The 16,903-nt window shown below is 41.8% G+C and overlaps 2 protein-coding genes across 2 annotated transcripts in view; both read left to right on the top strand.

The window, feature by feature from the left end:
* atp6v1ba (ATPase, H+ transporting, lysosomal, V1 subunit B, member a) overlaps positions 1–974 on the top strand; it is a 33,105-nt gene extending 32,131 nt beyond the window's left edge. The window contains exon 14 of the mRNA XM_080530639.1: positions 75–974. Coding sequence (XP_080386765.1) covers positions 75–217 — 143 coding nt within the window. The 3' untranslated portion in view covers positions 218–974. The remainder of the gene's footprint in view (positions 1–74) is intronic.
* An 8,226-nt stretch (positions 975–9,200) lies between these two features.
* The window catches only part of shtn1 (shootin 1), a gene marked incomplete at its 5' end in the record, with an annotated part of 39,390 nt that continues 31,687 nt past the window's right edge, over positions 9,201–16,903 (top strand). The window contains 3 exons of the mRNA XM_080531684.1: positions 9,201–9,284; positions 9,930–9,990; positions 13,080–13,174. Coding sequence (XP_080387810.1) covers positions 9,201–9,284; positions 9,930–9,990; positions 13,080–13,174 — 240 coding nt within the window. The remainder of the gene's footprint in view (positions 9,285–9,929; positions 9,991–13,079; positions 13,175–16,903) is intronic.

Below are 16,903 nucleotides of genomic sequence, written 5' to 3'. Positions count from 1 at the left end.
GGTAATTTAGGAATACAATCTAATGAGATTTCCGGACAAATGTTTTCACAACACTCTCTGCTCTCCTCCCTCAGGCCCTTATGACAACAGGACCGTTTACGAGACCCTGGACATCGGCTGGCAGCTGCTCCGTATCTTCCCCAAAGAGATGCTGAAGAGGATCCCACAGAGCACCCTGGCAGAGTTCTACCCCAGGGAGTCTGCTGCCCGCCACTGAGCCCCTCTGCAACGCTCTGACTCTACCTCCCCTTCCTCCCAACAGAGAACAGAGCAGTAACCTCAGCGCCCTCTGTATCTATGTCCGGAGTCTTGTATGGATAGTTTTTGTGATTGTAATATCTATGTTTTGTTCAGAAGTGTAAACTTACCCTTAAAATCCTAGACATAAATAGACCTGTTATTTATTGGGGTTCGTGTTACTGCTGGATTTTGTCTCATGAAATGTTCTTGATGTCGTTCCCACCAAAACAAAAGGAAAATGTAATTTTGTCTTACACCTTAGCTCTTAAAGGGAAGCGTTGTTGTGTTCTCTTTTCATTTCAGTGGTTTGGATTTGTCCAATAAAAGTTTAATGTAGTTAGCATCATTGATTTCCCATACTAATTGATACGAGTTATAATCAGAAAATCATCTGACTGAACTCTCTGGTACTGAAATATATCTTACCTAGGCTTGCTTGGCAAGGTGATGAGTGTCGATATTGGACACATATTGGGCCATCTGAAATTGATTTGTAGATCTGTTGATTTTGCATTTAACCCAATGTGTGTTGACTGTCATTGCTTGTTTCTTTTTGACATTTGTTGCTTCCTGTAATTACTCTGGAAAGAAATACAACAGATTTTTACGTTGTGTGTATTACTGTCTGTGATGTGTGCGTGCTGTGAAAAAGAAAAACATAAACATTCCCATCTCTTTCACTGAAGAAATTGAATGTGTTGTATTGGTCCATAAATAAATTAAATTATATTAGAATCCCCAATCGTATTTGACTTGTTCAATCCCACTTGTAATTGCATACACATTTTGATTAACATATTGCGGTCGTTGTGAATCACCATTAGGGTTGCAAAGGGTTGGAAACTTTATGGTACATTTCTGGAATTTTAGTTAAGCCTGGGAATTTGGGGAATTTTGCTTAAATTCCTAAAAAAAAAGTTAGCTTGAACCTTTTTGTGGGATATGTCAGTTCTAGGTCTTGTATATTTTGGTTAAACTGTCCCCAATTCAATGGAACTGCAATGCACTCTTCCATCACATGTACAGCTGATTCACAAGGTCTTGCACACTAATGAGATGCTATTGAGCCCACTACTACACACACTACTACCCTGTCTGAGTCCACACTACTACTACTACTACTACTACTACTACTACTACTACTACTACTACTACTACTACTACTACTACTACACACACTACTACACTGAGTCCACACTACTACACACTACTACCCTGTCTGAGCCCACACTACTACACACTACTACACACTACTACCCTGTCTGAGCCCACACCACTACACACTACTACACTGTCTGAGTCCACACTACTACACACTACTACACTGTCTGAGTCCACACTACTACACTGTCTGAGTCCACACTACTACACACACTACTACCAGGGTTTCCGTTAGAAAAATTTGCCGTCGGACATCGTGTCCGGTAAGAATTCGATTTACCGGACAAACGTGATATATTCCGGTCATCATATTAAAATATAATAATTTTTTTTTTTTTCAAAATCATATTTTTTTTCTTCCAAATCTAATATAGCTGTTTGTCGCGGTGATTACTGTTGTGTAGCGGCCTATATATGCCATTTAATGTCTATTTCTCATCCGATACGATTAGATGCGAGCTATATAATATATAATAATATAACATGATTTGACGCATGCGCGCTATGCCATGCGTCAAATCCAGCGCTGAACGGGTCCAGCGCTGAACGGGCGCCTCACTGGGAACTGAACAGACAGCATCGATCAATGAACGGACTCCACATTACGTTAACTGAAGTTTGTTAAATTGTTTGGGATTAATGTGAGTTTTCTATTTTCTCTTTCCAGTTTTACCCTTTTTTTTTAAATCAATAAAACAACGTCATTTCTATAACCAGGTCTCGCTGGTTGGGAAGGCATTTCGTTTAGCTCGGGAGTATGACAATGGGGAGAACATAACTGTTTATTGAGAAACAATTGATAGGCAGTCTGGGATACGTATATAAAGAAATACCACAATGTCTAGATGTATAACATTTTATTGAACAGTAACAGTGCAAGCATGTAGGCTTCTGGCGTGACACGGCTAGCCTAATTTCCGTTCATATGCCTTTTATCAGATAAAATAAAATAGAATAAAACTCTTTGAAAATAAATAGGCTTTAAATTAACTTGCAATGCGTATGTATAGGCTAATTTCCGTTCGATGTTACAGCCTAGGCCTATCGCCTATGCCTTTTCTCAGATAGATAGGGGATAGCCTTAAATAAAATAGCCTAGAGTAAAAACTCTGAAAATAACAATGGCTGCTCATATAATTCAGCTACTTATTAGGCCTACGTCGCTTTTTGGCAGCATTGAAGCGTGCAGCTGCGGACTTGAAATCAAAGCTGCAAAGTGTCTCTCCGCAACTTGCAATGCGCATTAGCCGTGTGACCTTGCCCCTCCCCAAGGCGACTTCGGTCCGCAGTTTTAATTCGGTTCTGCAGAGAGAATCCTCTCTCTGCAGGCACACTGGAGACGGGAATCAAGCAGGCTATCTTGGCCAACGTCTTCAGAGTCAGACTTCTCCTCAGGCTCAGACTCATTGTTGCTTGGCTTCATGAAATAATTGCTAAGCTTACTTTGTTTTGCCATCTTTCCATTAATTTAATCGCTCGTTATGGTGCACTTTGAGCTGCAACGTTTGCGTATTACTATGGTGGACGGGTTGGCAGGGTTGCCAGATAGGCATGGGTTACCGCCGAATGGGCTACTGTGTTTAAGCGGTAATAGACTGGTTAAACTGTAATCCCATCTGGCATCAATCCCATGTGGCACCTGTGCGCTGTTTCGCATAGGCCGGCCTATACATTAGGAGTCATCATCATGCCGGTGTCAAATCATATCATAATAAAAGAAATACATAGCCTATATATTCGTCTTTTTTAAAATAGAAGGAATCAGAATGTGAACTTTAGCGAATTGTATTCAAAGGGAATTATTTTCACCGGACAATATGTCCGACGACTTTTCAATTTGTCGGACTTCAACAACTTTTACCGGACAAAGACCGGTAATTATCGGTTAACGGAAACCCAGACTACTACACTGTCTGAGTCCACACTACTACACACACTACTACACTGTCTGAGTCCACACTACTACACACACTACTACACTGTCTGAGTCCACACTACTACTACTACTACTACACTGTCTGAGTCCACACTACTACACACACTACTACACTGTCTGAGCCCACACTACTACACTGTCTGAGTCCACACTACTACACACACTACTACACTGTCTGAGTCCACACTACTACACACACTACTACACTGTCTGAGCCCACACTACTACTACTACTACTACACTGTCTGAGTCCACACTACTACACACTACTACACACTACTACACACTACTACACACTACTACACACTACTACACAGTCTGAGCCCACACTACTACACTGTCTGAGTCCACACTACTCCACACTACTACACAGTCTGAGCCCACACTACTACACACTACTACACAGTCTGAGTCCACACTACTACACAGTCTTGAGTCCACACTACTACACACTACTACACTGTCTGAGTCCACACTACTACACTGTCTGAGTCCACACTACTCCACACTACTACACTGTCTGAGTCCACACTACTCCACACTACTACACAGTCTGAGCCCACACTACTCCACACTACTACACTGTCTGAGCCCACACTACTACACACTACTACACTGTCTGAGCCCACACTACTACACACTACTACACTGTCTGAGCCCACACTACTACACACTACTACCCTGTCTGAGCACACACTACTACACACTACTACACACTACTACACTGTCTGAGCCCACACTACTACACACTACTACACTGTCTGAGTCCACACTACTACACTGTCTGAGCCCACACTACTACACTGTCTGAGCCCACACTACTACACACTACTACACTGTCTGAGTCCACACTACTACACACTACTACACTGTCTGAGCCCACACTACTACACACTACTACACTGTCTGAGTCCACACTACTACACACTACTACACTGTCTGAGTCCACACTACTACACACTACTACACTGTCTGAGCCCACACTACTACACACTACTACACTGTCTGAGCCCACACTACTACACACTACTACACAGTCTGAGCCCACACTACTACTACACACTACTACACTGTCTGAGTCCACACTACTACACTGTCTGAGCCCACACTACTACACACCACTACTGTCTGAGCCCACACTACTACACTGTCTGAGCCCACACTACTACACTGTCTGAGTCCACACTACTACACACACTACTACACTGTCTGAGCCCACACTACTACACTGTCTGAGTCCACACTACTACACACTACTACACTGTCTGAGCACACACTACTACACACTACTACCCTGTCTGAGCCCACACTACTACACTGTCTGAGTCCACACTACTACACACTACTACACTGTCTGAGCCCACACTACTACACTGTCTGAGCACACACTACTACACACTACTACACTGTCTGAGTCCACACTACTACACACTACTACACTGTCTGAGTCCACACTACTACACACTACTACACTGTCTGAGCACACACTACTACACACTACTACACTGTCTGAGCCCACACTACTACACTGTCTGAGCCCACACTACTACACACTACTACACTGTCTGAGTCCACACTACTACACTGTCTGAGCCCACACCACTACACACTACTACTGTCTGAGCCCACACTACTACACACTACGACACAGTCTGAGCCCACACTACTACTGTCTGAGTCCACACTACTACACTGTCTGAGCCCACACTACTACTGTCTGAGTCCACACTACTACACTGTCTGAGCCCACACCACTACACACTACTACACAGTCTGAGCCCACACTACTACACACTACTACACTGTCTGAGTCCCCACTACTACACACTACTACACTGTCTGAGCCCACACCACTACACACTACTACACAGTCTGAGCACACACTACTACACACACTACTACACACTACTACACTGTCTGAGTCCACACTACTACACACTACTACACTGTCTGAGTCCACACTACTACACACTACTACACTGTCTGAGTCCACACTACTACACACTACTACACTGTCTGAGCCCACACTACTACACACTACTACACTGTCTGAGCACACACTACTACACACTACTACACTGTCTGAGCCCAGGACTAGATGCTTTCTGCTAAGCTAGGGTTAGGATGGGTCATTAGGGATCATTCAATATTCACTTTCATTGAAATCATCCCATGTGAAAAGTCAACATTTAATTAAAGTTCAATTTGTAACATTTCTTTTTTTCTATTGGAAGGATTTAATCATTTGCAATGGGTTAGGGTTACGATAAGGTAAAAAGGTTTATGTTCCTGTCTCCATATGATATGATAAATATATCTAATGCGAATGGTATTCATATTAATTTGCATATATTTCTGTTAATCCCCATGGAAAGTTTCCACCTCTGAATATTCCCCAAAATGTGCAACCCTAATCACCACTAGTTGTTGCATTCTGCTCATTGTTTGGCTTAATTAAAGGTTTCTGCGACTGCCAGCAGCCAGCGTTATGTTTGCTAGTGAGATTCACATCCATCACATATATATATAAAATAATAATAATAATAATAATAATAATAATAATAATATATTATTATTAACCTACCTCAGCTGAAGTCTGAACCGTATTAAACATGACGGACAGGTGTGTGCACTTTGGACAGGTGTGTCATTTCCTGTTGCTTGCGGCGGCAAAGTGTCACCTATAATCTATCAATGGCGGAACAAGACGAACTCAAACAAATGGAGATCATTACAAACCTCTCCAATCAAGGTGAGAATACAGTTGCTTCCTGTAGGACTAGGAATACGTTATTATTATTATTTTTTAAAATTATTTTAATCGTGCAGCTACACATTGTTTTATTGCCTGAACGCTAAGAACGACGATTATTTGTCGCTGTGCTCTGTCTTAAACAAAGTCAAGTGTTTTTTTCGTAATAACGTTTCATGTGTGTCCTTAACATCTGGATTTTCATCTGTGGCAATTATGCGACATAAGGCTGAAATCTCAGCTAAAGGGCAATGTGCAGCATAAAAAGATTTGGAGTAGCTTAAATAATAGGCCTCTCCTGTATTAGAAATTATCTTTTGAAAGAGAAGTAAAGAAAAGAAAAGTTTCAGAATATCAGAGTGGATATCATGCCCCTAAACTACCTTGAAGCAAACTATACTGAAAGCACTGGCGGACCCATGGGGGGGGCAGGGGGGGCAACCGCCCCTCCTGGTGCCCCCACGGTTGAAAAACGTCTCGCTTAAGTGCCCTTTTGAGTGGCAAAAATGAGAGGATGTGCCCTATTGGTGCCCCTCCAATGATCTAAACTTGACCATGTGCCCATACAGTTGAAAAACGTCACACTAAAGTGCCCTTTTGAGTGGCAAAATTAGAGGATGTGTCCTATTGGCTGCCCATCCAATGGTCTAAACTTGACCATGTGCACTGATGGGGTCCCATGTTGTGCAGTAGGTGCCCTTTTTTTCTTTTCGCCCCTGCCCTTCAAACAGCCTGAGTCCGCCACTGACTGACAGTGTATCCAATTGTACTTACTTAATAAATACAAAGGTAGATCTTTGTTTTTGCAAAACAACAGCAAATATGTTGTACAGTTTAATCGAGAATCGTATTTAATTGTAAATATAGTTTTTTGGCTGTTCTGTTGGGGTGTTTCACTGCCCATTTATAGGCAACTATGGGCGTCAAAAAGGGTGGGACAAGACGCTCGTTCACGTGCGCAAAGTTTAGGGTTGATTGTGATTTATAAAGGGAAGCAGGCATGGGACTTGCGCAGCGCGAATTCCACTTGCGTGCGCGCCGATTATAAATCTGAATGTCGGTAAATGTTCTTGCTTGTCTACGCAAGCATTTTACGCCAGTTCTATGCAACGCTTTATAAATGAGGCCCCTAGTGTTTAAACTTACATACTTTTTAAATTGTTATTTTATTGCACATGTTTTTATGTTTTATGCATTTATCGTTTTGTAAAGCACAATACGTTTGCATTCGGTTGTATGCATATGTGCTATGCAAATACATCAGTATTCATAAGAAATAATATGCCAAATCCAGGGTCCAGTTACAACGCTAGAAGAACATCATTTACTAGTCAGAAAGGCTTCAAACACTATTGTCGTTATGTCAGTTCTCGTAAATTAGCCTACACCATCATTTTAAACATACATTTTTAGGTTAGATTCAACTTTATTGCTATTGCAGAGTACGAGATCAGACATCGAAATGCAGTAAAAAGTGTGTGAAAAAGTGTCAGAAGCGGGATTCGAACCCCCGTCTTAAAAGAACACTATAATGTCATGCTAGTGGCTGATACCACTCTGTCATCTGATAGTATGTAGCCTGCTGCTAATATAACCAGAGTAGTGAATGTTTATTTATTAAAAGATGAACATAAAACAATAAGTAGGGGCTAGTATTACGTACGAATTTAATCTGGCAGCAATTTCTTGCCAAACCATTTCCCTCGCCTTGTTAATTATTGCACTTTTTTACAACTTTTTATTCTTCATAAAGATCCATAACAGAGCGCTGTGCTGTAATTTTCCAGTCTTAGAATCTTTTCGACAATCGGCTCTTCTGGTCTGCTTATAACTCGCTCGCCCAAAACGAGACTTTCCAAACCGGACTTGCGTGAACATTGATGACACAAGGCTGATTCTAATTCGAGGAATCACTCGAGGCTTCAATCGAGAGTTGCTTGAACCAGGCTTTTCTTTTAATCACGAACATACTAATCAACGTACGTGGAATATTCCTAGGTCATATGACCTTGACTTTATACCAAACACAGATAAAAAAACACAAAAAAACATGTTGATATAAAAGGAGTTTACTGCCAAAACGGACAGCCTCTGGTCTTCTCTGTTGTCCCTTGAAAGACTCCGAAAGAGAAACCATTGTCTCAGTCCATAATTAACAGATAGTTTAGTTTGGTGTGGCCGTGGCCTTTACTTATATCACAACCATGACTACCTCATACTCCCATTGTTACTTTGATACAATGCAAGTGGACAGTTACAAGGGAGGGCTTACATATGCCATGTTATGTGAATGATAGACCTCTGACTCACTTCATATTTACCGTACTAGCTACTGTGTTGTAGAGCAGCAGTGTTGAGTAAGCACATGTGACAATAATGTTGTACCCTGGAGGAAATAGCACTTGGCCTGGTTTGCAGATTAACTACGACCGCAATGCCTGATGGTTGTAGATCTGCTCAACCAATGCTGAAACTACACAGCTGCTATCCCTACCTGAGCCTAGCTGTGAAGGTACCTCAGTGAACTGTTCCAGTGTTTATCGAAATGATAATAATAATAATTCATTATATATTATATAGGTTAGCGCTTTTCCGAGGCTCAAAGACGCACGATGTGCAACCAATGATGGATCTCAGTACAAGCAATATCATATTTGTCCTACATTCATAATATTATATTCTTCGGCGTATGGGTAGTTGTTTTCCTCTCCACTCCGCCAGGCTCGGGGCCGAGGGGCTACCCTTTTACCACCCCGAGACCTGGTTGAGGGGCTTACCCGGGCTATATTTCTGGACACCCCTCCAGAAGCCATGTCATCGTATATATTAATAATTATATAATAATAATATTATATGAATTGCATTTGTGTTGAGCTTTTGAAAAACAGAGCACTTCCAAGGCTAACCATACTACTAGCTGTAGTGTTCTCAGTGCTCTGAGACTGTGTGTGATTAATTGTCATGTCTCTCTCAGGAGACACGAGTTAGTCATTGGTCGGAAATTAATCAGAAGCTGGAGGAATTTCCACATAGTTGTTCTCTATTTAGAAATAATAAGGGTTCAAAATCTCCCCCAAAATAATTTTCCTCTGAGAAGATGAAGAGTCTAAGATGGCTGACTGGCATCCTTTGATCCCCACAGCCGTCCAGGAGTATGAGGGTCTGCAGAGGGAGCAGGAGAGGGTCACCATGGAGGTCAGTGTTAGTTCAGTTTTATTGTTCATGATGGAGGAGTGAAGGAGAAACAGATTTGAATGATTAACAAAAACAAAATTTGAGAGATGAAAAATGATTTCACTTTGGTATGTGTGTCAATCAATTAATCAAACTCCAACTCATTTTTAAATTGTAGATCATAGCTAAAAGAATGTAACACTCACTCTCTCTCACTTTCAGCAGGGTTAGGGTTAGCTGTAGCAAACCACTAGTCTGTGAGATTGTGGACATGGCTGGACATAATTCAATCCAACAGTAGCAGACTCTGCTCTTTCATTCACCATTTCCTTACAATACTCTAGACTGGGGTTCACTTAAGAGTGCAAAAATAAAACTCACTGAACTAATTAGAATAATTTTCAGTTCAGGTAACTGTAGACGATACAATGATGTATAGTACTTGTGTTTTTTTTAAATCTTGGGGCACACAGAAGTCACAGAACCCAGCCGCTTCAACAGCTGTCCTTCATGAACTCAGCTGTGTGTCTCATGAAAATCTAGTGGTTTCAGATTGAATTAAAGTAGAGTGATTTTGCTATGCACTGGCTCAGTGAAGGTTGACTGCAAATTGATGATATTTGATAAGAATTGTTATGTTTGTCATTTTGTGCTCAACCTTATCAGTGCAAACGCATGCAGGAGGAGCGTGATGAAGCAGTCAATAAGCTTGAGGAGTTCCAGAGAGGTGAGTTAACCTTCTCCTAGTTTTTTATTGGCTTTGGTTTTTTTACCCCCAGATTAAGGGTAATATTGAAACACGCTGAAGCTGATCTCTCATGACACATTTGAACTTTTACGCACTATTAACATTTGACTTTAATATTGACCTTAAGTTAAAGACGCATCCTTTAGGTAATAATCCTAATAATCCAACTTCCCTTTCTCTTCCTGCCCTCTCGGTTAATGCACATTCCATTTGCCTTTTGTTGCATCTCAAACACACACCTGTGACATCAGGCCTCTTCTGTAAAGGGCAAGCAGGTGAAAAGGGGCAACCCAAAACCACAGAGTCTGCCACCTTAGGTGTGTAAGGAAGCCCAAATGTGCTTGACATACCAAACCTCTGCTATATTTCACATAGATAGATTTTCTTATTAGCAGAAATGCATCACACAAGTCATTCACAGCCAGAGATTGGATCTAAAACTGTATGAAAGTGTATACAAGGTTAAGATCATAGATTGTTCCAAATAGTTGTTCATAGTAATCATCGCAGTCCTGGGGATTTTATATATGAATACATTTTGCCTTTTTTTTATACATCCAGAGGTTCTCCTGCAAAAAAAACACATATTGTGCGTTCACTTTAATAGAGACTGCCTTGCTATGCCAAGCAGCTGCATATTAGGACCTATTACGTGATTTCATAGCTCTTAGAAAATTGCTTCTATTCACAACGAAACGGCGGGGTGGGGGGGGGAGAGTGGGAACGAGAAAAAGCCCCCAACACACAATCACCTCTTTTCAAATGGCGATGGCAAGGTTGATGACAACATGACCATTGTGTTATAATGATAACACCACAAAGGCATCTGCCCCCCTCATCAAGGGATTCAGCGCGGCTGCAGATACAATTTAATTCACTGCTCCGACGGAGGCGCTGATACCATTATGCGGCACGTCGGCACAGGGGTAATCACTGTCTTCCCTGAGAGGAGGGGAAAAGAGGGGCGAGGGAAAAAAAACGACGGAGCGATGATGGGGAGGCCGAAACTTACAATTAAGACTGCCAATTCTGACTTGTCAGAACCCCTGTCGCCCTGCACTTGTACACTTTCCACTTCCAGCACTGTTTATTTACCATGCCTACCAATAATTACAATTAACGTGTCATTTAGTTCAAGGCGTGCGTCCTTTGCTGGTTTGAGTGTGGCTCGGGCATTATGGAGTCTGTGAAAGAGCGGATCGGGAGAAAGAGCGGGATGAAACTGGCAGCTAAGTGCTATTGAATGACTGACGTGGAGAGGGAGCAGGAGCAACTTTGATATCGCAGACACAGGCGTTCATCAAGTTTTAATGAGGTGTCATCAGGAAGGAAATGCCTAGCAGCAAAGGCATTAATTCCTGTTTTTCCCCTTCGACCACAATGTTTAATTAGTTAAGTGGCAGTAAGCCTGTTCTCCACAAACTCGGGGCTTGTGATTACCACTGCAAATTATGTTAACATCTGGAGTATGAAGTGTCTCAGATTTTTTTTTTTTTTTTTTTTAACCACCTTGAAACTGGCTTCAGTGAAATTTACAGTTTAATGTTTATTTTATTTTAATGAAGACCAAGACATATGCCCTTAATTAACTTTTAGTATTTCATGTATCTGATCTGTCCACTGAATTTCCACCAGCAATTTGACAACTTTTACCATTTTGTGAGATAATATGATCATTTATTAACCATACCAACCAACCTTATCTGACCTTTACAGACATGACATTGATGGAATAAAAAATAAAATGATAAAAAAAATAAAATAATAATAATCACAAATGCTCTGTTGTTCATCTTCTTTGACTTTATAGCACAGCAGTGTCAAGTTGTCTCTGATGTGTACACCACAGGCACTCCAAGGTTGGTTGTGTTGGTTTATCAAAAGGAATGAAAACGGACTAAATAAGACCATTTGAATTGGTAACATAATATTAGTTCACTAGCTTTAGAATTCAAGAGAAAAAAATACTTCTCTGGCAGGAAGGCGAGGTGGAAGAGTGAGACAAAAGCGAGCAGGAACATAGTGTCGAGTGTGACGGGCTCTTATCTCAATGAACCGCTCAACAAAAAGAGTTGATGTACATGCACATACCCATTCACACGTCAAATGAGTTTCTTGGTGGTGCCCTGATTAGATTGACTCGGCTAAATATGAGAAGACCTTGTCTTTGACATTAATACAGTTATTCACCTGCATCTAGCATCTCAACAGTGTTTGATTGATTACATTACAGTAGATGCGTCAACAAAAGCTGTAGATTCTTGTACTTGTTTTGTAAAGAGAACATGCATTCACAATGTCACGTACCAATATAGAGTCCACTCATTCTCCAGCCATACATTGAAGCTTGGAATGCAAGGCTATTTTGTACAATGTGTCTGAACATTTTCAAGCTGAAGGCATGTCATAAATGCTGTCACATTCAAGGCTGAAAGACACCATTTGCTCTTCACAATAGCTTTTTTATTAACTCAGTGGACAAAACACAATGATGATCTTATGATCTTTCTAAAGTTAAAACTTTGATCAGAGCATATGGTAACATTGTGGCACCAACAACACAGGAACACTATACTAATACTGGGTAGGGCCTCCCTTTGCTCTCAAAACAGCCTTAATTCTTAATGGCGTTGATTCCACAAGCTGTTGGAAACATTCCTGTGAGATCTGGTCCAAGATGACATGATTGCATCACACAATCTGCAGATTTTTCAGGTGCACTATCATGCTGGAAGTAGCCATTAGAAGATGGGTGCATTGTGGCTATTAAGGGATGCACATGGTCAGCAACAATACTCATAGGCTGTGGCATTCAAGTGATGATTGATTGGTATTAACGGCCCCGCAGTGTGCCAAGAAAACAGGCCCGCATCATTTCACCACCTGAATGAATGAGAAGGTGTACAGGTGTTCCTAATAAAGTGGTCGGTGGGTGATAGATTAATCAACATATTTAGTTTTATCAAATGACATCCCCTAGATGCTGCTGTATGTATTACTGTGTAGAGTTATACAGTTATACACTATGTATGTACATCAGTGAATAATGTTCTTTGTCTCTCATACAGTGTCCCACATGGTCATTGAAGAGGTCAACACGATTCAAGAGGACCTACAAATCGAGAGGACATGCAGACGGAGTGTCGAAACCCTAGCCTCCAAGGTGTGTGTGCAAGATTTGAAAAAAGTACCCCTCTGTGTCCTTCAAATTATTCACTCACACTGTTTAATCACCACAACCACACAATTTGTGTTTCTCTGTTGAAATGCCAGTTTTCCTAGTTTTGATTCAGGGTGGGGAGGTTAGAGCAGAATGATTTCACAGTCCACTGAAGCTGGACTCATCATAGTTATCATTACCCTCCATTTTTGGCTCTATGTACACCTGGCAGTATTGACTTGGAGTGACCCCCCCCCCCACCCTGCTTAGCAATCCCTAGCACAGCTGTGCCTCTGTAACAGGGCTCGAGCCTCGTACACACAGACGGATGCGGTCCAACAGAATTCCCATTGCTTCTCCAACTTGTGCATTGAAATGCTGTGCGCCGCTCCGATAAACGTGGGTTTGAAAGTTACTTTGTGATACTCTATGCTAATGTCTAAAATCACAACAACAATCCTTAGCTGTTTTAGATGCAGCCAATCAATTGTTGGAAGGATGAAGCGCAAATCACCCAGCTGGAACTCTGCATCACCATACACAATGTCACAATGTCAACGCAGTCTGTGTGTTTGAGGTGTCACGCTAGTGCAAACAGCTTTGCTTCTTCGCACTCCAAGCTTCTCACAACTCTTGAACCTGCGTTCTCTGTATAGAGTCACCATAAAGCCACATACACAGACTGCGTCGAAATGATTGCAGTTCATCCAAAAAAACGTCTCCCTGCTAGCATGAAAGGCTACAAGAGAAGACCAGAATACGGTTTGATTAAAAGCTAACATTGTTGTTAGGCTAACCATTGCTGCTGTGGTGTTGACAGTTAGCTTCTAATATCACAAAGTTGTTTTTAAACTGACTTCAGCCGGAGACAGACATGTAGGATTTGATGTGCAGAATTCGGAGCGCAATGCAGACTCGTGCAGCTACCGAGTCTCAATGGCACACACAGCATCCCACTGAAACCAATGGACTTCCGACAGACCTCAATTGCATTGCGCAGTCTGTCTGCACGTGGCGTAATACCAGATGTAAACCAGCTAAGTCACCGAAAAGCTAGAAATTCAATAGCTCGGGTGGGGGTACTTCAACTTGCGAGGAGTGAGTTTATTACCTTTATATTTATGCACCGGCATCAATATAACAAGACTCACACTGCTGACCAAGGTCACAGCACCAACACTGCTGCAAAACGTCTTGCTTCCTCATACTCCCAGTTGCTCATACAAGTCTGGAACCTGTGTCCTCTTTATTGCCAACACACGTGACCATCACAGTCACACTTCACTGGTTTGAATTTAGCAACATTTTGACCGTCTGTCAAGCATTCAATCCGCCTATCATTATTTGTCTTCAGAATCTGGTTGTGCCATATCCTCAACATCCCCACTGGCTTCTAACTTGTAGAGGCTTGCTGATGTTGGCTGTCCGCACCAGCTATAGAGATTTATTTATATATATTAAGAGATTTATTTATATATATAAAGAGATTTATTTAGATATATAAAGAGTGCAATTTCACCGTTTTCTGAGGTCCACTAGTGATCAGTCAGTAGAGGCCAGGGGTGCAAACGTGTCACCTTTCTGCTAAATTAGCCGTTTTTACCTCAAAATAGGTCATCTATGTGAATTGTGTAGATCTGCTAAATAATAATTATTATTTTTTTTTGGGGGGGGGGGGGGAGAGTCTAAGTCTCATCCAAGTCACATGATGAGCGAGCTAACTAATCTTCCTGTCTGCTAAACTCCACCACTGTTGAAATAACTTTTAGCTTCAGCCAGCTAGGTACAATTCCAGACAGCGTGGAGAACACGGTCACAGTAAACTGTTTTCAAAGTAATTATGCGGGTGTTAAAGTCAGGGCTGCTGCTATTTACATGCGCATCATAGACCTCCATTAGTGCTAGCGCTGCCCCCCGCCCAAAAAAAGGTTAGCCGTGCATTGATCATTTTCTTTGTTTTCACCTTTTTGGGCCATCACCGGTTTGCACCCCTGAGAGGTGTCTGTCTGTAGAAGGCCCACCCTCTCTCTTCTCAAAGTTCTCTAATGGCGCTTTTCCACTACAGGGCCAGCCCGGGTCAGCCCGGGCTGGCCTGCTTCTTTGGCGCTTTTCCATTTGTCGGCCCGGGTCGGCTCGGGTCGGCTCGGCTCAGTTCTTTAGCTACCCTTCACGAGCAGGAACTACAGGGCCGAAAGGTACCTTTTTGCCAGGCTGCGTGTGACGTGTGACGCTGCACACCGTTGATTGGTCAATGGAAATCGTCATCCCATGTTCATAGATTTCTTCGCTAACCGCCATCTTTAAATACCACAACAGATTTTGCTCTTGGAAAATGTCACTTACTGTTTCTGTAATAACGTATTAATAAAGATTAGAAAAATTATGATAACCATCGTATTATCTTAGTTTAATGTAATTTCAATGCATCATAGAACTTTTATTTACAACAAGCATAACAAAAAAAAATCGCTATTATGGCGATGTCCTGTGCCTATGCTGTTCCTCAGTCCAGCGGCAGTCAAATGCCGGTAGATTCGCGTCTTGCTCCCTTTAACACATGTCGGTTTCCCTGGTTGCGAGATCTAAACTATTAGAACTGAAAGCGGCAGGTAACAGGCACGTAACATCCATATGCTGTATATATAAATAAATATATTTGACTACCAGCAAGACACCGGAGCACTCATATCTATAACAAACGTCCGCTTGATTGTATGAGCCACGCGTCAGTCAGACTTTCCGTACAAATACATCGCTCCGTTATATATCTAACGTTACATGTTTTAAGGCTGATCTGTGCATGATAGTGCTGCATTATGTTGATCTATTTATATTGATCTATTCTTGCCAATTCCTTATTACCAGTGGAAAGGGGGAAGGCTAAAACACTTTGAATGGAATAGATAGGACTTTCCGTTCAATGGAGGAAGCATGATACTCGCGAGTTCATCTCGCTTTCCCCCCCGTTGATGTATTAAACAATCTAAGCAATCTAATCAGAGCAGTTGTTATTATGTCATATTATTGATGGATGTGCCATTTTTGATGGAGAGCAGTGAGCGGATGACTGGATGTGAGCATGTATTTGACTAATGCCGACAGATTCGCGTCTTGCTCCGAAACCGGAGCTGTCTACAGCGGATTCTACAGCGTTCCTTCAAACTATCGTAATTCATGAACTATATGCCCAATCTAAAAAATTCAAACAGTTTCTGAAAGCAGAGAAGTTGCACTTTTTGAACAGTTTAACTTTTTTAGGCTTATTACGGTAGTACACCAAAAAATAAAGCACAGTGCTCAAAGTGTCAGGAGAAATAAAATTAGAATCGTGTCGGCATTTCATGTCGGCATTTCCCTGGTTGCGAGATCTAAACTAGTCTACTAGAACTGAAAGCGGCAAGTAACAGGCACTTAACGTTACATGTTGTAAGGCTGATCTGTGCACGATAGTGCTGCATTTTGACATAATTCTTATCGCATTTGCATATCGCACTATGCACTGATCTGTATAGCGGGGGGAATCTTATGACACGTAACTCCTCCTACAGTCCCGGGTCGCTCAGTATAATGGAGAAGCGTTTCTGAAAGTACGGCACGGCACGGCTCGGATACAAATGCGGCCCGGGTCGGTAGTGGAAAAGCGCCATAAAGCTGGAGCCATTATTTCCAGACCGACCATGTAAGTGGTCCTCACATACAAGGATGTGTTAACCCAAGTACTATTGAAATCAG

This window comes from Nansenia antarctica (assembly GCF_963989245.1).
Source record: "Nansenia antarctica genome assembly, chromosome: 1".
In the NCBI taxonomy this organism is placed as follows: domain Eukaryota; kingdom Metazoa; phylum Chordata; class Actinopteri; order Argentiniformes; family Microstomatidae; genus Nansenia; species Nansenia antarctica.
This window is presented reverse-complemented; position numbering and strand designations above follow the sequence as displayed.